The 26,938-nt window shown below is 48.3% G+C and overlaps 1 protein-coding gene across 1 annotated transcript in view; it reads left to right on the forward strand.

The window, feature by feature from the left end:
• The window catches only part of WWC1 (WW and C2 domain containing 1), a 156,439-nt gene that overhangs the window by 50,822 nt on the left and 78,679 nt on the right, over nt 1–26,938 (forward strand). Inside the window, exon 2 of the mRNA XM_043913493.1 lies at nt 25,008–25,117. Within this exon, the coding sequence (XP_043769428.1) occupies nt 25,008–25,117 (110 nt within the window). The remainder of the gene's footprint in view (nt 1–25,007; nt 25,118–26,938) is intronic.

The raw sequence follows: 26,938 nt of genomic DNA on the forward strand, positions 1-26,938 counted from the left end.
AACTCCAAGAGATGGTGAAGGACAGGGAAGCCTGGCATGCTGCAGTCCATGGGGTCGCAAACAGTCGGACACGACTGAGCGACTGCCCAGTATTATACACACTGTGTCCTGTGAGCCTCCCAGTACCCCCATGAGGGGGGACTACTGTTATTCCCATTTTACAGAGAAAACTGAGGCATGGAGACGCTAACAGACCTGCCCTCAGTTCTAGGACTGGTAACTGGAGAAATGAGCTGGCTCCTCTCAGCTCTACCATCGAGTGACCATAGCCAAGTCACTTTCACTCCTTCTGCGTTGTTTTCCCCTTCTCCACACGAGAGGCCTGCACGTGATGCTTTCTAAAAGTCCTTTTGCTCCTGAGGCCCTATGACTGTGTCACAGGGACCTGCAAAGTCATTCATTCACTCAGAGGGCAGGTGCTCTTGGGCACCTAGGTTTCTGACACCCCTGCCCAAGTCTTCCCCCGCACACCTGTTGCTGAGCCAGCCTCCTGAACGCTCCTTCTGTATACAGCATCTCCTACCTTACAAAACTAGGGAGGTGTTTTGCTTTTTTTTTTTTAAATATGTATTTGGCTACAGCAGGTCTTAGTTTAGCTGTGGCATGTGGGATCCAGTTCCCTGACCAGGGATCTAACCTGGGCCCCCGGCATTGGGAGAGCAGAGCCTTAGCCACTGAACCTCCAGGGAAGTCCCTAGGGAGGATATTATTTTTGTTTTGATTGCTTTGGTTTTAAATGTTTTCCAACATGAAGCTCAAAGACCCCCTTTTCCTCTTCTCTGTAAATGCTTTCTGCCTCCCATCCCACTCTGCCAAGCAGCCTTGCCTCCAGCACAGGCCCGTAGGCGGGCATTACCAGCCCTCTAAGAATTATTGAGTGTCTGGCACAGGACGTGCCCAGGGTCACACAGTCTGTGGATGGTGGCTCCAAGCTGGGACGTACCTCCTGGTCCGCTGTTACAAACGTGACAGGTGCTCAAGGAGTGTGACTTTCTCCTCCCCCTCCCCACCACCCCCTGCATTTAACTGGCTCTTCTTTCCTTGGCTTCTGTTTGCAGACAGAAGGCAGAGTAGGGAGTGGGGTTGACAACCTCCAACCCACTGGGCCAGCTCTCCCAAACCCTCCTGCTGGTCTGGACCAGCAACTCCACCAGCCCCAACTCGGTGACCAGAAGCATCCTCCCTAGTGCCTTTGCTTCCTCAAAGCAGTACTCAGCATTTCACCTGCAGAAAGGACACAGGCCCCATCTTGCAAGGCCCTCCAAATGTCAGCTCTCCACCTGTGCTGCTTAATACCTGCTTCTCCAGGTCGATCTTCCAGGAGGTGGTGGCCCTCAGCCATGTTGGACGTTAAATACTATAGGGGTAGATTGGGGAGGTACTGGGAAGATCCAGGAGAAGAGGCTGTCAGCTCCAAGGCTCAGGACTTGGATTCTCTCTGTCTCCTGACTGCACCTGCTACCCTCTTAACTTCGTTGTCAGTTTCCACATGATGGGCTTCTAGGATTCAAGACAAGTACATAAAGAATCTTTTTCCTTCATGGCTCAGACAGAGTCCTGGGATCTAATCATGCTGGCTCAAACAGGAGGGTTACTTGCCTACCTCTGAACCAGGAGTCAACATTCAGGGGCATAGAATGGGGTTCAGTCAGGCCCACATCAAATGCCTATCTCTTGAGCTTGGCTGAAATCAACTCCCCAACAGAGCACACGGACTAAGAATCCTAGAGAGGTGAATTCCCCAGGAAATTTGCAATACACCCACTAAAAAGGCAGAAAAGGGTGCCTGGTGGTAAAGCTCCAACTGTCCTCCATGCCTTCCCCTAGGGGTCCCCAGGGCCTGGTCCACAAGGAGGCTGCCTCCATGGGCCAGATGGGCACCTGGACAGAAGTTGAGAGTTCTCTTCTGGACTGGCTTTCCCACGCCCCCTGATCCCGCCTTTCCAGCAAAGGCTCTCCTCTCGTCCACTCAAAGATGAACCATCTCTGACCAAGGACAGGAGGCAGGGAAGTGGAGGAGAGCCTGTCATTATGATCATTCACTCATCCATTCACTCATTCCTCTGCCCGTTGGATTTCTCAACTATTTGCTCAACACATGTTTATTAACATCTAAGACATCTCAGGCACCAAGTTAAATCGGGATTTCTCAAGCTTCAGTCATTAGCCTGCCGACTTTCTAGTTTGTCGTTCAGACATAGGTGTGCTCTCTTTGCAGTTTCCCACTTCTCAATTGTTGGCAAAAGCCAATAGAAGCAAAATTATGTTATCAGTCCCTAGCTGAGAGGTTTGAACCTGTATTTGATCTCTTTTTCTTAAAAGGGAAGCTTGCCAGGTATTAGAGTTGTTAAAGACACTGTATCACCAGACTGAGATGCTGTCTTTTAAAAGTTTTTATTGGAGTATAGCTGCTTTACAATGTTGTGTCCGTTTCTACTGTATAGCAAAATGAATCAACTATACATATACGTGTATCTCCTCTTTTTTAGATTTACTTCCCATTTAGGTTACCACCAAGCGCTGAGTAGAGTTTCCTGTGCTATACAGTAGGTTCCCATTAGTTATCTACTTTATACACAGTACTGTATATATGTCAATCCCAATCTCCCAATTCATCCCACCCCTCCTTCCCCCACTTGGTATCTGTAAGTTTGTTCTCTGCAAATTAGCTCATCTGTACCATTTTCCTAGATTGCACATGTAAGTGATGCTATATGATACTTGTTTTTCTCTTTCTGACTGACTTCACTCTGTATGACAGTGTCTAGGTCTATCCATGTCTCTGCAGATGACACTGTTCTTTCTTTTCTATGGCTGAGTAATATTCCATTGTCTCTTTGTCCATTCCTCTGTCGATGGACATTTAAGTCACTTCCATGTCCTGGTTATTGTCAGTAGCGCTACAGTGAACATTGGGATGCATGTATCTTTTTGAATTGTGGTTTTCTCAGAGTATCTGCCCTGGAAGGGGATTGCTGAGTCATATGGTAGCTCTTTGAGACTCTATTCTTGATCAAATCTGGAAAACTGAAAGGGGATTGAGAAGGGGTTCACCTTCTCACTGAAAGAGCCATTGCCTAGTCCTGCCTTTGATGTGTGCCACGTAACACTGTCCTGTGTGCCAGAAAAGCATTGTATACACATGGGAAAAGTGAAATACTGGTGGAATTCAGGAAGGAATCCAATGCAAACTTTGCCTTGAAGCAAATTCCAGTCTAGTGGGAGAGACAGCAGGCGCAAATCAAAGTGCTCCAAGGCAGGACGTGACAGAAGGAGGGGTTCAGATGAAGAGCTGTGGGAGCTGAGAGGAGGGTGTGCCCCTCGGGGTCTGGTGGGAGTAGGACATTGCAGGCAGAGCAGGGGCAGGGGGTCGGAGCGCAGCACGGAGGCCCCCCACGGGCATGCTATGCGGGAGTCCAGTGCCACCTGCCCAGCCATGGGTCCTGTTTACGTGGGTCCTGATCCTAACGGCGGTGTTTACCAGCTCCCCCCTCACAGCTGAGACCAGGCTGTCTGGTCTCTTCTCCCCGAGGACACCCGGGCTCGCGCCACGCTCTCTGCCCAGTCGTTCTGGAGGGGCCGCTGGTGTAGCTAGAGGAGCCCCTGTGGATTCAGAACCTGAAGCTGTGCCTTCCCAGGGCCCCTCTCCCCCGTGCATTGGCGGTCATCCGAGTACCTACCTCGGAGGCTAGCTGGGAGTGTAAAGTGAGACAATGCAGACAAAGCGCTAAGCACACGGTCTGGCACAGGCAAGCACTCAATAAACATTAACCGACATGGTTTGAAAAATATCATTCCGGATGCACTTACAGCGGAGACACAGTCGGCCTCCCATTCCTATTGCTTCCCGACTCTGGGACCCTGAGCAAGTTAACCTCCCTGATCCTCAGTTTCATCATCTGAAAAATGGGATATTCTCCCAGCCATTGAAGTAACATTTATTTCAGAGAACCACACAGTATCCTTGGCAGATATTTTCTTTGCCCAGGCCTTACCTGGGTTTTCGGTTTATCTGGTGATTGCTCAAGTATCATTGAGCTCCAACTTGATTCCTGAGTCTTCCAGACTTTTTTTCTGATTGTCAAAGTAGCTTTGCAAGGTGTTCATATTCTTACTCCCTGATTTACTCATTGGTGTTATGAGCATAGAACCTGCTGGCCTGGGTTCAGCTCCGCTGCTTTCCAGCTGTAGAACCTCAAGTAACTGGCTCTAGGTCTTCATGCCTCAGCTTCCATCTAAAATATAGACAATAATCCTTAAGGACACCAAATAGTATCTTCTCACTGGATTGCTGGGAGAATTAAACTGAGTTCGCACTTGGAGCTCATAGATCAACGCCTGCCAAACAGTTATGCTCTATAAATGAGAACTGTTGTTGTTATTATTAAGGAGGTGATGTTACTTACCAATGGATCAATGAGTGAACTTACACTTGAATCTTGAATCCAGACCTGTGGGCTCTGATACCCACGCCCCATCCATTCTGTCAGCAGCCTCGCTCCCATATGGAAACCCTTCTGTGTATTTTGGGCCCTTCTAGAGGGCTCAGGTGGAGAAGGCAATGGCACCCCACTCCAGTACTCTTGCCTGGAAAATCCCATGGACGGAGGAGCCTGGCAGGCTTCAGTCCATGGGGTCGCTGGGAGTTGGATACGACTGAGCGACTTCACTTTCACTTTTCACTTTCATGCACTGGAGAAGGAAATGGCAACCCACTCCAGTGTCCTTGCCTGGAGAATGCCAGGGACGGGGGAGCCGGGTGGGCTGCCGTCTATGGGGTCGCACAGAGTCGCACATGACTGAAGTGACTTAGCAGCAGCAGCAGAGGGCTCAGGAGAGCCCCCTCTGAGCGGCCTCTCATCCCTGGGGCACCTCAGGCTCACCTCTGCAGGAATGCTCACCTCCCTCTCCTGCCTTTCCTCCTCCTCCCTGGGCTTCCCTAGAGCAGCCCCGTGACCAGCCTGGCTCTTCCTTCCAGAATTTTCTTCCAGACCCTAATGTAGGTCTTGCCCTTTGCAGGTAAACTTCTTAAGCAAAGAGACAAGATGCTATTGATGTGCAAACATGCGACAGCCTTGTTCTTGGCGTCACCCTGCTCTGACCTTGCTCCATCTTTCCACCCCAAAGAATTAGGGCTGCTGCACCTCCCCTACAGAAGCCTCCTGGCCTGGGGGCTGTTCCTCCTTAGCTGTGTGCCCTCGGGCCAACCTCAGCCCCTCTCGGGGCCTTTGTTTCCTCTGCTGTGCTTGCCTGTCTGATTGTGAAGGCTGAAGATCTACTTTGTTATTTACTTGTGCCTACTCCAAGTGCTGCCCTTCAGGACCCAGGCTACTTCCTGCTTCCTTTTGGGAACCTCCTTGGAGCTGCCAGCCCGCGGGCCTCTTCTTTCTTTGAATCCTGTGGCCCTTTCATGAAAGTTTCATTTTACACAATGTCTTCGTTGTTTTCATGCCTTCATATATATCATTGTGTGTGAATGAACGTTTGTGTTTATTTCCAGCTGGTTGTAAGTTCATATCCCTGGAGGAGGGCATGGCAACCCACTCCAGTATTCTTGTCTGGAGAATCCCATGGACAGAGGAGGGGATTACAGACAGGGGGCTACAACCCATGGGGTCGCAAAGAGTTGGACGTGACTGGAGCGACTTAGCACAACACACACGTAAGGTCATATACAGTATTCAGTGCTGGGCACATAATAACTGTGTAAAAGATATTTGTTCATTAGTTTAGGCTCCTCCAAAAGCTGATGTGTTTTCTTCTGTTTTTCAATATCAATACCATCGAGGAGACTTAAGTCAGGGTTCATTGTTGAATCCTTTTACATTGGTTTGCTTGTTCTCTAGGGAAAAGTAACGTTTCAACGATTTTTATAAATTTCTGAAATATATTTTAGCTTGTGTACTCAGTTACTTAGTCGTGTCAGACTCTTTGCGACCCCATTGACTATAGCCCCAGGTGACAATAGTGGTAAAGAGCCTGCCTGCCATTGCAGGGGACATAAGAGACATGGGTTCCATCCTTGGGTCAGAAAGATCCCTTGGAGAAGGAAATGGCAAACTGCTCCAGTGTTCTTGCTTGGAGAATCCCATGGAGAGGGGAGCCTGGTGAGCTATAGTCCATGGGGTTGCAAAGAGTTGGGCAGGACTGAAGCAAATTAGCACGCACACATGCACATGGACTATAGCCCGCCAGGCTCTTCTGCCCATGGAATTTTCTGGGCAAGAAGACTAGAGTTGGTTGCCATTTCCTATCCCAGGGTATTGTCCCAACTCAGGGATGATCAAACCCGCGTCTCTTGTGTCTCTTGCATTGACAGGCGGATTCTTTACCACTGTGCCACCTGGGAAGCCCTACTTTAAAAAAAAAAAAAATTCTTTCCTCCATCCTATGAGAGCCCAGGGTGTGCCCAACATGAGCAGTAGGTACAAAAATAAATCACAATTCCTGAAGTTTATAGGACCCTCAGCTATTCATCCTGGGCCCAATTTGAGGATCTGATTTCTGCCAGTCCACAAGAGAGACGTTTTCAGAGGCCCATGTCATCCCCTCCATCAGCGAGTTTCTCCTTCATGGACTGTTCTGGCCCTGTCAGTTCAAAGCCTTCTCAAAGAGAGTCCTCAGGGCCTGTTCTTGGGCAATGTCCAGTTAGCTATGGGCTGTGCGCAGGGCACTGAGGTTCCTGGGTAAACCTATAACCCCCTGGAGCGGGGCCATGTGCTTGGGGGCCCTGGAACTCTGCAGGAGTCCGGGTGCTGGCTTGGTAAGTGTTGGGCTCAGGGACTGTGCCTCTGGAGGGAGGGTAAAGAAAAACAAAGACAAAAAAATAAACTCGAAACCTTTCCCCTTGGGGAGAGAGGGATGCTCACAAGTCCTCTGTCTCATTCATTCAGCAGACAATAGGGCCATCAGCTAACTCTGCTCCACCTTAGGGAGCCAGTGGTGAGCACAGACTGGCTCCGTGGGAGTGGGACAGACAGACAGTCAACAAGGCTGCCTGGGAAGGCGTCTTAGAGATGGCGTTGTGGAAGGCAACAGCCGGGCAAATGGTGGACGGACATGTGGACAGGGACAGGCGGTGGCATCCAGGGCAGAGGGTGCTGCGTGAGCCGAGGCTGAGAGGCGGGAATTAGGTTGTTGAGTTCTGGGAACTGAATAGGCTGGAGAGGTAGGCAGGGGGCTGGGCTGTAGCCAAAGTTAGGGTTTCTTTCTAGTTTGGGTGGCCAGACTTCCAAGGGATTGAAGCAGTAGACGGCAAGGTTGGACTTATTTGGAGTTTTTTATGGAGTGAGGGGTGAGCAGGAAGGAGAAGTAGAAGAACTGAGGAAGCCAACAGCTGGAGGAGTGAGGAAAGGGGACTGCGGTGTGGAAAGGCGAGAGGCAGGGAGGGGTGGGTGGGGAGCTAAGGGCCAGAGAAAAGAGGGACAGCAAGAAAGCGATGGTTTCCTTGGAGACCCCGATGAGAACAAATGGGCGCAATCTGGGGGCTTTCGGAAATCCAGCTGCTGAAGGTCTAGGTCATGGCCTGTGAAAGCTCGAAACTCAAGGATGAGTTTCCCCATCCGTGTAAGACATGGAGAGTGAGCCAGAAGGGAAGGAGCCTGGTTCTTCCACTGGTGCGTCTGTGAGTGCATGCTAAGACACTTCAGTTATACCCAACTCTTTGAGACCCTGCCAGGCTCCTCTGTCCGTGGGATTCTCTAGGCAAGACTACTGGAGTGGGTTGCCACGCCCTCCTCCAGGGGATCTTCCCAACCCAGGGATTGAACACAGGCCTCCCAACTGCAGGCGGATTGTTTCTCATCTGAGCCACCAGGGAAGCCCTCTTCCACTGATTCTAGACCCAAATATGTTCTTTTTCCACCATGAAATCTTGCCGCATGATTTCTACTGATCAGACTTGTTAAATAGCTAAAAAAGCATCTTTCTTGGAAGGCTTCACTCAGGAGAAGAAGTAGAGAGAAGCGGTGGAGTGCATACTTCATGAGCCCTGTTCTGTGCAGAATGGTGGGGAGCCAGCTCTGCGCAGCCCACAGAGGTGAAGAGTCTGGCAGGAGATCTCCCAACTGGGAACCCAAGCCTCTGTGGTCCCCAAACCCTTGCCCTCTCCCCTGACCTAATTAAGGCTCTGGGCCACTGTGTTGATGTCTGTGGAAAAGTAACTGAAGTACTTGAGTATCAGGCAAGGGTCTTCTAAGTCAGCTGATGGGAACATTCCCAGCCCCCCCGCCCGCCGACCCCAGCTCTGACCTGGGGAACGTATGTAGTGATGGAGTCAGCAGAGGCTCCTGAATAACCAACCCTCAGAGACAATCCACAGGCTCGTTTCCACCCTTGAGGGTCACCTTTTCCCAGGACTTCTGAGCAGAGCCCTCCAAGGTCTGCATGTGCTGGGGGCAATTCTGCTTCTGCCTGGTGATGATTTCGCTAAGGAGAGTGACACAGGGGTAGGAGCCCCCCTTGGCTGCCCAGTGAGTAACCCACTACCGCGGAGAAGGAGAATTAGCCGTTGCCATGCGTCTCCAGTTACCAGCTGGGAATGAGTGGAGGGAGCCATTGAGACAGGTCCGGGTGGAGGGGACTGAGCAGTGGGCCAGGTCCGATCCTGGCACAAACCAGGGTCTTGGGAGCCCTGTCGGTTGAGGAGAGTCTCTGAGTATTGATTTGCTCCTTCATAAAATGGGGGAATAGTCAAGATAGTAACGATGCTGCTTTTGTGATGGCTATTTGAGAATCAAATAGGGTCAAGAATGCAAAGGCACTCTGAGGACCCGCTCACAAATTCCTTTGTTGAGTCAAGCCTGACTTGGAACCTGGCAAACCTCTCTCTGAACCCTGCGGGGAATTCCCATGAACCATTTCGCTCTTCGTTTGCTCTTTTGTAAGTACATTTATTCATTCAGTGAACATTCACTCCGTGTCTACTCATGTAAGATGCTGAGGTTACGGCAATGAATAAGACACCGCTCAGGTCCTCATGAAACTTTTGGAAGTGGCAGACATATAAACAAATAATAGAAGTACATATATTGTTTAAAAAGGAGGGGAGAGTGGGGAAAGGAGGGAGAGAAAAAGGGAGGAAGGAAGGAAGGAGTGTTCTGGGCAGAAGGAACAGCGATGACAAAGGCATGGAACACGTGAAACAGCATGCAGTTTGCACGGAGTGATCTGGGAGTTGTGTCCTTACCAGCAGCAGCAGGAAGCTGCTACAATTTTTTCTTTGGCCAGAACATTCTCGGGGCAGAGAGACTGGGGTGAGGGTTGTTTTAACAGCCCCTGCTGCTGAGTATTCTAACCGTGGTCTTATCACAGGTTGTGGTCTGATCTCTGTCGACTTTCTATTCTACACACAAAGTATTCCAAGCTGCCCCCTGTTTACTATTCTCTACTAGCCCTCCTCCAGCAAAACTTCACTCCGGGTGATTGGTAATGGTTCGGTTTTTTTCCCAAGGTTCTTCATACCCAGGTGTTGGCAGGGAGAGTATCTAGTAATGATTTTCCCATATCCTTAGGGCCTTTCACATCAGTCTCTAGACAAGCTCCCAGGCTGGTCCCTTCTGGGGTCTCCGGCTTTAGAGAGGAGACCCAGGAGGCTGCCTCTGTTTGTCTCCTGGCTGATGGACCAGGGCTGTGCTGGGGTATCTCATTGGCCTCCATGCTGCTTCATGGCCCCACTTCTTCTTCTTTTTTAAAAGTATTTATTTGGCTGTGCCAAGTCTTAGTTATGGCATATGGGATCTAGTTCCCTGACCAGGGGTCGAACCTGGGCCCCTAGCGTTGAGAGTGCAGAGAAGTGGCCCTGCTTCTACACAGGAATCACAAAACTACTGTTTATGTTTGTCTGCACTCACTATTTTAGTGCTTTCCTATACTCTGAACTTGTCTATAAGAGGAAAATTAGGATTCATTTTCAAATGACTTTTTTATGAAGAGGGAGTAAGAGGTTCTGGATAGTAGGGCTGAAAAATGTACTTGGTATTTTTAGGGATTTTTGCCTTATTTCTGGTTATGAAAGCAGCAAAAACAAATGAACAAACCAACCAACCTGAACCCCATCCCCACCAGTGAAACGCAAACACTGTCAACATTTTGGCATTTTTCCTTATAGTCATTTTCCTTTTTAGTTGCAGGCAGGTAAGATTGTGCTACATGCACAGTTTTGTATCCTGCTCTTTAAACTTCTTTTCGATTCTGTACTATAAGCCTTCTCCCTTTTATCATTCAAAATGCTTCCTGAGCATATATTTCAAACAGTTACTTGAATGATTATAACCAAAATTTTCCACCTGTTCATTCCCTACAGATATTGAGGCTGTGCACATTTTTTTTTCTCCTATGATAACTAATGTTGCCTTGAACATCTTTGAGTGTAAATCTTCCCACTTGGGTCGGGTCAGAACAGCAGCTGGTCGCTGGAGCATTTGTGTATTTGTCTTTAAGACAGTGGGTTAAGTTTGTAAGTTTTTAAGAGGCCTCTTGTCTTTTATGCTTCTGACTGCTCCTGTCCTTTGTCAGCTGTGACTTCTGCTCCTGGGTTGTCTAAACTTTTAGAAATTTGTCTAAAACTTTTGTCTAAAAACTTTGACTGAAAACTTGTTCTCTTTATCTTTCCCAGACAACCACCCCCTCTCTCATAGCCTCACCCACAGCATTCCTAATATCCATTCCTAATAATTTGTAGCCAGGGCAAAAATAGCCCTCTAATTTTCCCTTCTTACCAAACTTTATAGTTTAAAGCTATAGGGGGTAGTTTTCAATCCCATGGTATTTAAAAAACTCCCCCTTCTGTCCTTCCAGTTATGTACAGTCACTATCTCCACTCACTTTCTGAGTCATAGTTAAGTCCTGAATCCAAATTCTCAGTCAGTCTCTTAACATGTCTCTCTAAGGCTCCATGTACTCATGTGGACCATGGGAGATCATCATGGGAACCACTTAACTGGATTGCTATCAGAATTGAATGACAAGTAGCACATGTAAAGTACTGTGTGTTAGTGATCTTATTCTTTAAAAGCTTTGACTTGCTGAAGGGTCAAAACAGGAGCATGCAAATCATCTCTGAGATGCTAGATTTTTGTGACAAAATGGTACCATGAAATGTCAAACCTGGAAGGATCAGTTAAGGTGGAGTGCATATCCCTGGTTTCACTGATGGGAAAGCTGAGGCCCACAGAGGGGAAGGGACTTGTCCAAGGTCTCCTGCATGGGTATAAGGTATGAGATCACAGCACTATTTCTATGATCAGGCAGCAGGAGGGGGCTGATGGCTTCAGAGCCCAGATAGAGTCCTTCCACCAAGTCTGGGGGACTCCTCCTTTATGTCCAGACCTCGGGTGGGCCCAGTGTGATGTGCAACTAATTGTCCAGATCCCACCCATTGCCTCCTGAGTCCCCAAATCAACCCCAGAGCAGCTGGGAAGCTTGTGGAATATTAGAAACATTGTATGCATTCTCTCTTGCTCTGCACAGGTGATCGCCTATGACTCACTCCCCATGCCATATGTGCTTGTGCGACCACACACACACACACACACACTCACATACCTCTTGGACCAATTGGAAATTCATATATTCTCCCCTGGCACGGGAGCTGAAGGTGTCTGCCAACCTATGGGTTTCTTTTCCATGTGGTTCACCATCTGGAGTAGCCACCTGGCCTCCTTGTGGAGGACACATGCGTGTGTGTGTGTGTGTGTGTGTGTGTGTGTGTGTGTGTGTGTGTGCGCGCACATGCGCACACACTCGTTCGCGCCCATGTCCCAGGGCCAGGGTATTGTGTCCCCTGTGTGTGCTTGAATGGCCGAATGAACAAGAGCAAGGGAACAGTAGCACAGAGGACAGTGCCCTGAAGTCATCCTGGCAGCGTGAATGAATAATTCATATTGTATCTGCTGCTTTCCAAGGCTTCCCAAAATAGCTATTTTAATTGCTTATTTGTTTCGCTGCTGACTTTAATTCAGCCACCTTCAGCTCTGAAGGCACCTTCCTCCTCTGGTGTTTAACACTGACTCGCAGGTAGGGCTTCCCTTCAGGGAACAACGGTTTATTTTCTTCTTTAGGAAGAAACGATGGGAGGAAAACATAAACCCTTCAAGTTGTACTTTTCAGAGGTGAAAACCATTTTCTTTTCAACTTCCGTGTAGCGCTCCTTTGTACTCAGTCACCATAGGCCTCTGCGGTCTTGGAGAATAAAGAAATAGCAGTCAGGTGGACAGGCGAGGCGAGCTTCTGGGCTGGGCCCGCCAGCCACTGTGATGCAGTCAGCAAACACCTGGGCATCTGCAGGTTCTGAGATCCTTAGACGTGGCCAGGCTATGCCGTCTTGTGCTTCCCCAGCTGCAGCATCTAGGGCAGGTATTGGGAAGGCCCTACCTGCCTGCATGGGAGACCTGGGTTTGATCCCTGGGCTGGGAAGATCCCCTAGAGAAGGGAAAGACTACCCACTCCAGTATTCTGGCCTAGAGAATTCCATGGATTGGATAGTTCATGCGGTCTCAAAGAGTCGGACACGACTGAGCGACTTCCACTCACTCACTCACTCACCTGCCTGCATGAATAACCTGGGGGCTGCCCTGCGTCAACAACCGGTAGAATAGTTAGGGGGTCCAGTGCGTGTCCTCCGCGGGGCTCTGTCACGATTCCTTCAGTGTGAAACGCATGGCTCAGCTCTGAAAGAGCTTCTGCGGGTGGTCCTATGGAATGAGAAGGGGCATTGGGAGATTGGGGTTGACATGTGTACACTACTATGTATAAAATAGGTAACTAGTGAGGAACTACAGCACAGAGAACTCTAGTTAGTGCTCTGTGGTGACCTCAGTGGGGAGGAAATTAAAAAAAAAGAGGGTTATGTGTGTACATCTGACCGATTCGCTCTGATGTCTAACAAACACAACGTTGTAAAGCTACTGTGCTGTGTGCTTTTGCTCAATCAGCCATGTCTGACTTTGTGACCCCAGGGACTGTAGCCCACCAGGTTCCTCTGCCCATGGGATTCTCCAGGCAAGAATACTGCAGTGGGTTGCCATTTCCTCCTCTAGGAGATCTTCCCAACCCAGGGATCAAACCCAGGTCTCCTGTGGCTCCTGCATTGGCAGGCAGATTCATTACCACTGAGCCATTATACACCAATAAAAATTCCCTAAAAAAAGTGAAGAATAAAGTTTCTGAAATTATGAGATAAGGGATGTTGTACACTAGTGTGTCCTAAGTAGGGTGCTGGGACCAGAAGCATCGTTATCCCCTGGGAGCTAGTTGGAAATGCAGATTCTCAGTGCATCCCAGATTCAGAAACTCTGGGTCACAGCTCTCTAGGAAGCTCTGTGTGAGTTAACAAGCCCTCACTCTCCAGGGGATTGGGTTGCAGCTCAAGGCTGAGGATCACTGCTGTATGCCACAAGGAGGTGTCAGAAGGAGTGTTCAGGGAACAAGTGCATATGAACCAGGGGATCGAGGAGAGTCAGAAAGCCTGGGTGCCAGGAGGAACCATTCCTCTGCGGCTGTGTGACCTTGGACAAGTCCTCAGGTCACTGTGTTAGAAACCCAGTCCTGAACGGTCCCTTAGTGATCAATCACTGTGTCATCTCCTTATGTTGGGAATGGAGTGAGGCAGGGACTTGGCCACAGTTGCTCCGTGGCAGAGCTGAGACTTGAAGCCAGTTAGATTTGCCCCTTGAAACACTGAGTGTCCCAGGATGTGCCAGCTTGCCTCCCTGTGCCTCACTTTCCACATCTGTAAAATGGAGCTAATAATAGTACTTAGATTACTTTAAACAAGATAATATGTAGCATCAAAACATCAAATATGGGATTTTCTTGTATTTTTTTCCCCTTACAACAGTATTGAGGAATTATTGAAGCACACTAACTTGTATGTATTTAAAGAGTGCAATTTGATGACTTTTGACAGGCACGCACATACATCCGTGAGCCTGTTTTCACAATCAGTGTAACAACTATTCCCATCACCCCCAAAACTTTCTTTGTGCCCTGAACCCCTCTCTCCCTCTACCCATCCCCAGGCAACTACTGATCTGCTTTCTGTCTTTATAGGTTGGTTTGTATTTTCCAGAATTTTACACACATGTAATTGTACAGAATAGTCTCTTTCCCCCGCTGGTTTCTTTTGCCCAGTATGTTTCTGAGATTCATCTGTGTTATTGTTTGTGCTAATAGTTTGTTCCTTTTTATTACTGAGTAATATTCCAGTGTACACATGTACTGAGCTAGGTATCCATTCCCCTCTTGATGGACATTTGGACTGTTTCCAGCTTGGGGTTATTAACACTCATCAACTTAGCACTGATTTTAAGATGTGCCATTATTTTATCTTAGTGAAGAAAGGAAAAATGCTGCCATTTAAATTATGACCCAATGTTTTAAAATTAACTAGAATGTTTATTTCATACTTCTCAAATCTTTCAGATTTTTTTTTAACTCACATACTGCTTTTTTCATACAAAAATAAAAAGGAATACCTAAAGAAAGGTAAAACTCGAGTGTTCCTAATACATTTTCTCACTTTGAATCGAATTCTTTGGAGTCATTTTTTAACTCAGAATTATTGATGTCTGTGCTTCTAATGTCCTCGTCCTTCATGCCCTTGAGTGTTGGTGATGCGGCCTTGTTACGGGACCCACAGAGCAGCTCAAAGGCTCTGGTGCTGGCCCTGTGGCCAGCATGGCAATTATGCAGAGGGAGCCTCCCTTGCACGCCTGCTTTAGGAATGTTGCTAAACGTTGTCTGTTCACTGCCTCCTCCACCCTTCTCCACAACCCTGTGGTTCCTAGGGGTTAAAAGTGCTCCACTATTGTCTCTTGGGATTTCATCCCAAGCCTGTGACACCTTTGATGTCTGCACACACATGGGCAGTGACAGCTCCATCAGGACCACAGCCTGGTTGACACTGTTGAAAGATGTCAGCAGTGCTCACACACATCCCAGTCTCAGAAATGCTAAAACGTATTTTCAAATGTGCAGCTTAGAATCATTGAGACAGAGTCTGTGTGTGGGATTCTGAACTGTGCCTGTACTTTGTAAACACCCAGGGAGATTCAACTTGTATTATTGTTATTTCATGACTCTGAAACATCAGTTTCCTGGTAGTCAAATAAGGGTGGCTCTATATGCCTCACAGAAATGTTGTGAAGATAAAGGGCTTGATTTATTTCACTTAGAACACATGGTCCAGGAAGATGTTTTGTTTCATTGCAACCTCACAATGCCCTTGACTTTGGGGACTGGCAAGATAGTGGACTTATGAATGCTGAAGCTGCAAAGGGGGCCTTAGAAACATCACATTTCAACTCCTTTGTTTTGCATATGGGAAGCCCAGAGAGGGTCGGTGCCTTGCCTAAGGGCCTGGTTCATCTAGTGGCCATGTCAGGATTGAAACCCAGATCCCTTTCCAATGCTCTGCCTAAACCGTGTAGTCAGGGAAGGAGCCACAGATCAGGATCCCAGAGAAACCTTCACGGCCATTTCCATTTCTGGAAGGACCAGCTCCTCGGGCTGCATGGCTGGGGTGAGGGTCAGAACTCAAGGAACAGGAATGGCCAGATTCCAGGGAAGGGTGGTGGTGGCTTCTGTCCTTCAAGCTGGAAGCTCCTGGATAGACCAGCCCCTGGGAGGACCCTTGGACACCCAGTTCTTGAGACTGGAAAGGGGCAAAGCTGGGGGTTGAGTGCTCTCAGGGCCCTACATTCATAAAGGAGGAGCTCTTGTGGCTTCCCTGGCAAGGGAAGTGTTCACAGTTCTATCCCTAGTCAGGGAACTAAGATCTTGCAAAAAATTTGAAAACAAATCAAAAAGGAAGAGCTCTGCATGCCTGCCCAGCATCACATGCCAAGGGCTCTGCTGACTTGTTCCCAGGTACTAATTCATTCAATACTACTAGAGCCCTTATCTATCCATGAATGGGAACTCCATAGTTAAATATGGGCTCTGGCCCAGCGATCATTCTCCTTTCAGTATAATAGGGCAATACTACCAATAGCTGTTTCTTGAGGGCTGTTCGGTGATCACTGCATCTCAAATGGAGCTAAACTTAGCCCCAGGCCAACTTGACCTCTTGGTGTCATGAGTGATGCAGGCCAGAGGTCGGTCCCCAGGTTTTAGTCTCAGTCTTGCCACTGGGTCCTTGGGTGGCTCTGGCCAAGTCTTTCTCTCTGTGCTTCAGTTTTCTCACCAATGAGACAAGGATTTGATTTGTCAGACCCAAGATATCCCATTCAGTTTTAGCATTCTTTAATACTCCTGCATCAGGTGCCTCATTTGAACAGCAGTGAAAATAATAATGTGTTGCTGACATTTATTGAGCACGTACTGTGTACCAAAGTGCTCTTTCATCCATTAGCTCATCTAATCCTCAGAGAACACTCTAAGGTGGGTCTGAATGGTACTTACTTGAAGGCGTTGGTATGAGGTCCAAGTGACTGAATATGTGTACAGGGCTTAGAACAGTTCTGGCATAGAACGCATGCTCCGTCAGTATGTTATTATTTCTCCTGTTCTGCAGGTGTGAAAACTGAGCCCAAGAGAGTTTAAGTATGTTGCCCAAGGTCACAGAGCTAGAAACTGGCAGAGTCAAAGCCCAGAGAGTCTGGCTCCAGAGTACTCCTGATGACTTCTCTATGCTGTTTCTTGTTGGGCTTGCTGGGTGAAACAGTGGTAAAGAATCCGCCTGCAATGCAGGAGACACAGGAGGTTCGAGTTTGATTCCTGGGTTGGAAAGATCCCCAGGAGAAGGAAGTGGCAACCCACTCCAGTATTCTTGCCTGGAAAATCCCATAGACAGGGGAGCCTGCTGGGCTACAGTCCATGGGATTGCAAAGAGTCAGACACAGTTTAGCAGCAGAGCATGCACACAGGCTGCCTCTTGATGAAACAAGATGCAAGAGAAACATGTTAGAGAGCAGAGGGGACTGTGCAACTAGTGAGGGCCTGACTTCAAAAGGCACGCCAACTCCATTCTTAAAGTACAGCATTATAGTAGACAAGCAAACGTATCTATAGGCCAAACTTGGCCCTACTAATCTGTAATTTGCTTCTCAGAATCTTAATCTTAAATTCCCAGCAAGTGAGATGCAGAGGTATAGCACAGTCACCACCGTGGCAGTGAGCTGGAGGGTATCTGGGCATGAGTAGGCATAGAGACATGGGGATGGAGGCGAAGGAAGGGAACAGACCCAAGGCGGGGGCGTGTGATCCCAAGAACTCGGTGCGGCGTAGGGCAGAGTGAAGGCTAGATTTATCAGGGGGAGGTGAGCCACTGGTTCGTTGAAGCCTGGGTTGAAGACTAGGGCGGGTAGGGGGAACAGTCTAGAACCTCCCCTCCCCATAGAATTCCAGGAATGGGAGGGAGTGTCCAGACCAAGAAAGCGTCTGGATAAACCAGCCCAAGCAAAGTAGGGGAGAAAGGAAGTCTGGGGGTTGGATAACCAGAATGTCAAGACAGGTGTCTGGGGAGTAGAGGGAGGGAGGGGTTTAAGAGAAAGAGAACTTGGAAATCGCTGGTATAAATGGCTTTCTTCAGAGTACACAGTTTGAGAGCCAAAGCCAATCCAGCTGTCATCTCTTAACTTTCTCTGGTTTAATTTCCAAAAAACCAGGGCGCTTAATCAAGCCCGGCTCCTCTAGGGAGGGAGGTGGTGGAATACAGTTCAGGATTTAACGGCTATTAGCATGGACAGGTTTTTACCTCATCATGGAAAGGAATATAAAACCTCTCAGGGAACTCTGTTCAGGGCTCTGTGGTGAGCTAAATGGTAAGGAAAACCAAAAATGAGGGGATATGTGTACACATATAGCTGATACACTTTGCTGCACAGTAGAAATGAACACAGCATTATAAAGCAAATACACTCCCCAAAATATTAATTTTAGAAAAGGATGTACAACCTAACTGGTAAGAAAGTGAATGTGGGTGGAGCCCTGTGTGCCGTGGGCTCAGCGTAGCTCATTTTAACCAGGTAGTCACTCTGAGTATCCCCACTCTACAGATGAAGAAGCGGGTTCAGGCAAGTTAGGGGTTCATGCCCAACGGGATAGAGTGAGTAAGTGATGCCGCCTGCCTTGCAACCCAGGTGGCTGACTCTAGAGCTTGTGAGTTTTAACCACCACTCATATCTCTTGAGATGAAAAATGGGGACAGCGATGATGAGAACGATGACAGCTAACATATCCAACAAACTGAAGATGAAAGATAAAACAATTCTCACAGCGGAGAGCACGGAAGTCTCTCTGCTGTTCACGGTAACAGCCCACATTTACTGAGGGCTTATCACATGCTAGGCCCTGTACTAAGCACTTTGCATGGGTTATCTCATTTAATTCCCACAACACCCTTATGAGATTGGACCTTCTTCTAAGCAGAGAAGGAAACTCCTAACAAGGTTAGGTGACACGCCTGTGGCTGTGGAAGAGGCAGGGTGTGGTTTTCACCCCAGCGTCACTTCCTCAGCCTATGTGGGTAGCAGCTACCCTACCTCGTTATTAGCCTCAAAGCTGACCACCATCTTCCATGGACTGCTTCCTTCTCCAGCCTCCCCTGACTACGCCCCATCCTCTCAGTCTCTCCCTTCTCCCACCCTTTTGTCTTTCACATCTGTACAGCGGACCTGGCATCTTTTTGTTTTTAAATTAATTTTTATTTTTGGCTGAGCTGGGTCTTGGTTACTACAAGGGCTTTTCTCTGGTTGTGGCGAGTGGGGGCTACGCTCCCATTGCTTCTCATTGCAGTTGCTTCTTCCGTCGTGGACCAGGGCTGTAGGGCACACAGGCTTCAATAGTTGTGGCATGTGGGTTCAGTAGTTGCAGCTCCCTGGTTCTATAGAGCACAGGCTCAGTAGTTGTGGCCCATGAGCTTAGCTGCTCCATGGCAGATGGGATCTTCCCGGATCGGAGATTGAACCCTTGTCTCCTGCCTTGGCAGGCAGACTCTTTACCACTGAGCCGCCAGGGAAGCCTGTGACCTAGCATCTTATTAACTATCTCTGCATCCTCTCATTGCCCACAGTTCGCAGCCTAAGGTAACATAACTGCCATACATACTGTCACAGGGATGAGCTACTCCCGGCTTTAAGTGTAAACCTCAGCTGCTTGGCCAGGCCCTCTCTTCTTGAAGGCGGAAACAAGGTTTATTCAAATGTCTGAGCTCTGGTCGTGACTAGCATGGGACCAGGCTATTGTGTCCATGCAATAAATTCTTGTTGCTTGGAGGATTGATGGAAAGCGGAGAGAAAGGAGATGAGGAGAGGGTGAATCAGAGAGCCTCTCTGGGTCACCATCTGTAGCTTGACACCAGGATGGCTCTCGAAGTCTTAACAGGGACCCCAAAGTCCTAAAAGCCCAGCATCTACCCCTGTCTATCTCTACTCCATCATTCCTGATGTATGAGGCTCACATGTGACTTTCTTTTCTGTTCCTCACACCAACATCATCCCACCCCAAGGCTATTGGGCTATTCCTGATGCTTCCCACACTTTGGTCTCGCCTACAAGATCACCTCCTCCAAGAAGCCTCCCTTGATTGCCCTGAGCTACCCTACCCTTACACATAATCCCACTACCCTGTTGTATTTTTCTGAACAGGACTAATTTCTGAAATGGTCCTGTGGATTCACTTTCTGGTTGGGGTGTCTCCCCTCTGGGGGTGTGTGGTCCTCTTGTCCACTTCTGTAGCTGGATGTTTGTTTAGATTCCGCTGTGGTTCGTGTGCTCAACCCTCCTAAGCAAGTATGAGACAGTGATTATTTTCATCCCTAGATTTGTTTAAGGAATGAATGAAGGTGTTTGAACCAAAAGGAATTCAAGGAAGGAAGGAGAGCTTCAACGATTGCACTTTCTTTCAGCCACCCCAGCCTTGCAGGTGTGGAAGTCGAGGGTCTGCGTGGCCTGGGGCTCTGCCGCAGTCCGGGAGATGGCTGCATGTCCTCAGGAGTTGTGCAATCCTGAGCTATGGGAACTATGCATGTGAAACACCCCAGGGTGGGAAGAACCGGCCTGGCCATTGTGCCCGGGGTGAGAGGAGAGGTTCAGCTGAAAGTTTGGACAGTTCTTGTAGTCCTCAGGGCCCTTTAGAAAGCGATCCCGCCCAGCTGGCCCTGGTGAGAGCCCGGGCGGGGGCCAGCATCATGCTGGCTGGCCATAAAGAGGTTACTGTGGGAAGCATTCAGATTGCTCGGGAGGCACTAGGAACATGAAAGATATGCTACGCGTTCTTCAGGCCCAAGAGAATCACCACCCAGTGTTAGACTTGGCAGAAGGCTTTCCGCTCCTCTGAGCTGCCTCCTTAGAAAAGACGCACTGTCTGAATACCGAATGCCAGCCAGCCGTGGGGACATGGAACTGGACAGAGGACAGGGGCCCGCGTTCCCGGACAGGTGATCCCACACAGCACTACCTGTCTCCAAGGCAACACATCCAGGCCCCTTCTTCCAGGAGAGCCTGTTGTGAAACATTCAGGAATGTTTGTGTTCCTCCAGAGATTGGTAATTAAGAAGAGGCAGAACTGGTTCTCTCTTGGCTCCCTCCCTCACTCCCCGTCACCCAGCTAGCATTTGGGTCATTTGATTTCACGATCTGGGTTTTCAGCAGCCCAGGACTTGGAGCCTGGAGGCAGGGACTGCACCGGACAGGACTGGGGTGAATCTCATCATCAGAGGATGGGGGCTGTGCGTTGCAGGCAGGCCCCCAAGTCCTGGCCGCATCTGAAAGCAGACGTCTCTTCCCAGCTCACATTCTTGGCACTTGCCCAAGGGGAAACACGGCAGGCCAGAGAAGCACCCACAGTTTCCCAGAGGGGATTGGTTTAAACGGACAGTCCTCTCTCTGGGATGAGGGGTGGGTGCACACGTACATATACATGTGCGTGTGTGTATGTGTGTGTTTAAATCCTTGTACAGCTAAAAATGCTTCTCTTCATCCTGATTCTCTGAATGACACGTCCCTGCACACTGAATAATTCATCCCCCTCTTGGCACTTGTTCCAGAGAATCTCGCTGTCCAGATTTCTTGTAAGTTGTATAGTCTTCCAATAGAAGCTTTTCTCTTTCCCATGGAAGAGCTGTAGGAGTCAGAATGTCAGTCCTCTTGTTTTTCCCCATGATCACTTTTAAGGGAAGCCTGAATATCAAACCCAAAGCCTTCCTGTCTCCCCTTGCCCCCTCTGGCTAACACTGGGTCCTCTTGATCCCTCTTCTTTATACCTGTTGAGCACAAGATCTATGTTCACCATAGGCGGGAATCAGTATTTCAGCTTTGGTAGGAAATCCAGTGTCAGGTACATGACTGATGCTTGTAGCTAACATTTATTTCAGGTCTGACTTCTTGATGTCCAAGCCTGGAACAAGCAGTAAAGTTCGTGGTTTTCTGGAAAAGTAATGCATTTTTGGTGTTTTAGACCTGCCTCTCCTCCCCCAATCTCCAGCCTCACACAGAGAGCTCAGTGAATCACTTGTCAGGATGACTTTAAAACAATTAATTGTCTTTTCATGAAACAATTGTGCATTATCCAAATGTATTGAGTAGCTTTGCACCAAGATGTAGAAAACTGAAGGTGCAAATAGGCTGCAGCTCAGGTGCCTTCTGCCTGCTTCTGATTTCCTCCCAGCCCAGCTTTGACATCTGTATCTCAGGCATAGTTTCTTAGCTTCATAGATTATTCTGAGACTCTCTTGGTCTTGTCGGTTTTTATTAGCAAAGCTCAGGTACTGGAGTGAGGCAGTGGGGCTTCAGGTTATACCTCTGGTGTTTGCCAACTGCAAGATGTTGGGTGTGTTTTCTCACTGGTCAAATAGAGGAAAAGCATCTGCTGCCTAGAGAGCAAACAAACTTGTTTTTTAGGCCTCGATTTAGCCATCATTAATTATTTTTATTACAATTGAGATAGGAATATTACAGAGAAATTAATATTAAAAAGATTAAAAAGAAAAAAAATTAAATTGCTAAAATCCCTCTACCAAGATAGTATTTTAATGTATATCTTTCCAGCTTCTCTTCTACAAATGCACACACATTTCAGGCAAAAATACTGTATTAAAACAATATCCTATAGCGTTTCTTGTTCAACAATGTCATTTTTTTCGTAGTATGTTAAGAACATTCTTCCATGTTAGCAAAATATAAAACACACCATTATTTTTTGTTCTTAGATATTTATTGTCATATTCACCCATTCCACAAATATTTATTGATCACCGATCACGGGGGACATAAGATTCTATTGCTTATATGCACCATTGATGAAATCATTTAATTCATCCCCATGGAAGATTTTTGTTTATTTATTTATTTTTTTGCCTGCCCTGGGTCTTCGCTGTGGCATGTGGGCTTCATTGCCCCATGGCATGTGGGATCTTAGTTCCCCAACCAGGGATCAAACCCATGTCCCTTGCATTGGAAGATGGACTTTTATCCACTGGACCACCAGGAAAGTTCTCCTTCCTCTCCTCCCCACCTCACCCCCCAACCCTGGGAGAGGGGAAAGAATTTTGATCTACACATGGATTCAGGGAGCTGTGGCGAGGGAACATATCTTTGTCTTCTTGGTTTTCTGGGTTGCAAAGTGTAAATAACAAGATTCCTATCTTCATGGCCAGGCTGGTAGGTGAGGCTTCTCAGGCCTGCGCCCAGGGAAAGGAATGAAGCAGAAGAATGTGACTGTGGTTGGCCCAAGCACTCCTGTTCCCTCCCCAGGTGTATCTGTCCTCAGTAACAGAGTCACCTGCTGTGGAGGGGTAGGCCTGCGTGCAGAGTTTTCCTTCAGAGACCTTTTCAGTGATGTGTTAGATGATATGATGTTGGATGAGATTTCACTGTTGGTCACTGGTCTTCATTCTCCATAAGGAAGAGGGAACGAACCGTTTTTACAGGAGTTTGAGGAGAAGGAGGAGGAGGCACTGAGGAACATGATCTCTTGCTTCTGAAGTCTGGGCAGGGCTTGAGGTGTAGTGGCGGGTTGGGCTGAAGACAATTTTTTAGAAACTTTATCCAGGTTGGCATAGGTGCTCCCAAATGAAGAGCCTTCTGGCCTAAAGAAATCACCTGTGTCTTCCCCAGCTCTTCATTTTTTACTCTTAGGACAATGGCTTGTAATTTTCATTGGGGCTCAGCCGAAGATGTCAATTTTCCAGAGAACTTTTTGGTTCACAGCAGGGGCTCTGAAGGCAGAGTGCCTTGCTTGAATGTCATTGGTATAGCCATTGAGAATGTTGTTTCATCTTTCTCTTAGTCTCCGTTTCCCCTTCTGGGAAATGGAGAAGAGTGTTCTTTGCACATTCATGTGCACCAGGATATAAATGTTTTTACAATCATGACTTTATTTAACCTGACAACTTGGAGAGTTATTATCCCCACATTTTAGATAAAAATACTGAGGCTCAGAGAGGGACACTAAGTTGCCATGCTTACACAGCTAATAAGTGATGCCTACTGAATCCTTATTGGATAGGGCTTAGTCTATTGTATATCATATAGACCTCTGCCTCATCCTTCTTGTCTCCCATAATACAGAAGCATGATTAACAGAACTTTGGGGCTGTCCATTCCTTCAGTCAGTAGATGCTGTTCTCAGTCTACCAGACCCTGGATATATAGTGGTATGTGAACACAGTAGGTCTGTCCACCAGGGGCTCTTTCAGTGTTTCTTTTTTCCCCCACACATTTTGCTTTTCTTTCTTTTTTTTTTTTTTTAAATTTATTTAACTGTGCTGGGTCTTAGTTGCAGCAGACAGGATCTAGTTCCCTGACCAGGAATTGGACCCAGGTCCCCGGCCTTGGAAGCACAGAGTCTTAGCCACTGGACCACCAGGGAAGTCTCAGCACATATTTTGCCTTCAGCTTGATTTGGGGTGGGTTTAAGAGGGAAGGAGATTGCATGGGCTAGGAGAGTCATCTCCTATGACTTGGAGGGAAGTTCTTGACCAGGAATCCTAGACCCCATCCCACTGATCTTTCCTCCTGTTGCATTGTACCTCAGTTTGCCAGTTTGTCGAAAGAGTGTTGAAGCACAGCCTTTCAGTCTTCCAGAATTGGGAGGGGACGGGAGCAGACAGGAGAGGGAAAATATTGTTGTTCAGTTGCTAAGTTGTGTCTGACTCTTTGCAACCCCGTGGACTGCAGCACTCCAGGGAGAATATTATGTGTGTATTTTAGGCAGATGCAGTGATGGGGAGAAGCTAACCGGGCCATCCAAAGGGGCCACTCAGGTTGACTTCAGTGTATCCAGATTCCCTGCTCCCTGCATGCTGGCTAAAGTGCTGAACCAAGGGCTTGTGATGCTTTTGAGCCCTGACAAACCTTCGTCCGTTTAGTTGGGTGGTTTGTCTATCTGACGTAGTTGCCGAGACTGAGTGGTTACCACCACCTCACTCCCCATTTGGGAAGCCCCAATATGGGGACTTCGAGGGTGGTTATGGCTAAAAGATCAGTTTGGCCTGGATTGTAGAGAGAAGGACAGCAGTGGGTACAGGCATCTGGGAACCGGCCCAGGAAGCAAAAAGAAAAATATTGCATTTGGCCAAACTCACAGAGAGGGAACATCTGTTCTTCTAGATGCTGTAGCAAGCTAGCTTTTCAGAGGGGAAATAGGTAAGACAAACATGGACAGAGCCTGGAGGACGGCTGGGGCTGGAGTGGGCCAAGTGCCCTGCGGGTGGAGAAGCCAGAGAGAGATTCGAGTCTGAGTCCAAAAGCCAGGCTTGACCTTCGAGCCCTTCCCTGTGACCCCTCACTTAGAGGCGTAGCAGTGAGGCCCAGAGAAGGCAGGCGACTCGCTCGAATCCCTTCCAAGTTGGTGGCAAAGTTGGGACCAGAGCAGATTCCCCGCCTCCCTCCCAGGTGACCTTATCCTGCTGCTCCGATACGCGTTCATCTTCCCGGGGACAACGGGGCCAGGGCTCAGAGCTTCTGCATCTGGCGGGCCAGCCCAGAGGGGCAGGGAGGCTGTAGGCAGCCATGCAGCTCCCTGGGGACCGTAGGCTGACAGAGTCTCTTTCTCCTCTCCCTTGCCAGGTATACCAAACCGCTCACCTTTGCCGACTGCATTAGTGACGAGCTGCCACTGGGATGGGAAGAGGCGTACGACCCACAGGTCGGAGATTACTTCATAGACCACAACACCAGTAAGTCCCCTCTACCCCTCCCTCCACCTCCTGGCCAGCCCCCACGTCTGGAAGAGCTACCAGCAGGGGCTTGTGAAGCCAGATTGTGTTTCTTTTCACACAGAGTTGGATAGAGATGTCAGTGTAGATATAGATAGATAATGTATGCTCATATATAAATAACAGTTTAGAAGAGTTTTAAATAGAATCTAGAACTCTATGTCTCACAACCCATCTCCCCAATTTTACAGAAGTAACCACTGCTAGCCATTTCTTGTGTATCACTCCAGAAACTTCCCAGTCATGTGTGCATGTACATATATTCTTTTTTTTTTTTAATGTATATTGATTTCCACAGGGCTTCCCTGGTGGCTCAGATGGCAAATAATCTGCCTGTAATGCAGGCGACCTGGGTTTGATCTCTGGGTTGGGAAGATACCCTGGAGAAGGGAATGACTACCCACTCTAGTGTTCTTGGCCTGGAGAATTCCACAGACAGAGGAGCCTGGCAGGCTACAGTCCATGGGGTCACAAAGAGTCAGGCATGACTGAGCAACTGACACTTTCACTTTCATTGATTTCCATGCACCGTATATAAGATAGATAGCCAGTGGGAATTTGCCATATGATTCAGGAAGCTCAAAATGGTGCTCTGTGATGACCTAGAGGGGAGGGATGGTGGGAGGGAGTTTCACGCATACAGATCTTTTTCACAGAAGGTAGATGTGTCCGTGTCGTCCCCAGATTATTTTTTAGCAGCCACTGCCCCTAGGGCAAGTCCCCAGCAGCATACAGCATGTGCCTGTAATGGATGGTCTGAGTGAGGTATGTATGTATCTCCAGCCCATCACACCAGTCAGCCCACCCTCAATTTGGATCTGTGGTCCAATTTGGATATCCTGATCCAGAATGAAGATTCCTAGTGTCTTTGTCTCTGGGACTTTGATGGAAGTATAGGTTGAGAAGGGGAGAAGCATGTTGTCTGACAGGTGGAAGAACCCAGGTTGAGGTCTTCCAGGCAGGGAGAGTTGATGTGTACTTGGGCCTCATCCATTGTGCACCTTCTTGGCCAAGATTATTCCTGTCCTCGGGAATTCGCTGCCCTATTTGATCATGTGTAATAGAGGAAAGAGGATTTTTCTGTCTCGATCTCAGCCTTCTGAACTGCGGGATTCCTCTTGTCCTTTCAGGCAAGAGGAGAATGGAATGTAGCGGCACGTGTCCGAAGGTTGAGATTAGGGCACTGAAGCCTAGTGGCCCTTGTTTCCTGAGCGTGCACTCTGTGCCATGTGATGGACAAGACACTTGATTAGGCATCATCTCGTGCAATCCTCCCAACACCCCTGTGGGATGTTAGGATGACTGTGCGTGTGTGCTCTGTCATGTCCAACTCTTTGTGACCCCATGGACTATAGCCTGCCAGAAGGGAAAGAGCCTGGTTCTTCCACCGGTGCGTCTGTGCGTGCGTGCTAAGGCACTTCAGTTGTATCCAACTCTTTGAGACCCTGCCAGGCAAGGTCTATGGGATTTTCCAGGCAAGAATACTGGAGTGGGGTGCCATTTCCTACTCCAGGGGCTCTTCCCTACCCAGGGATTGAGCCTGAGTCTGCTACACTGGCAGGCAGATTCTTTACCATTGGCGCCACCTGGGAAGCACTAGGATGATTGACTCTGTCTCATGAATGGAACTTAGAGATAGAAATTGACTGCCCAACTGTCAGAGCCAAAACATGGCAGGGCTGGGATTTGAACTCGTCCTGGGAGTGGAGTTGGGCTTCTGCATCCACTTCCTCTCCTGAGTTTCTGTAGCTCCTGGTCAAATCTCCACTGTGCCCCTCACCA

Source organism: Cervus elaphus, chromosome 9, assembly GCF_910594005.1.
Source record: "Cervus elaphus chromosome 9, mCerEla1.1, whole genome shotgun sequence".
Classification (NCBI taxonomy): Eukaryota; Metazoa; Chordata; class Mammalia; order Artiodactyla; family Cervidae; genus Cervus; species Cervus elaphus.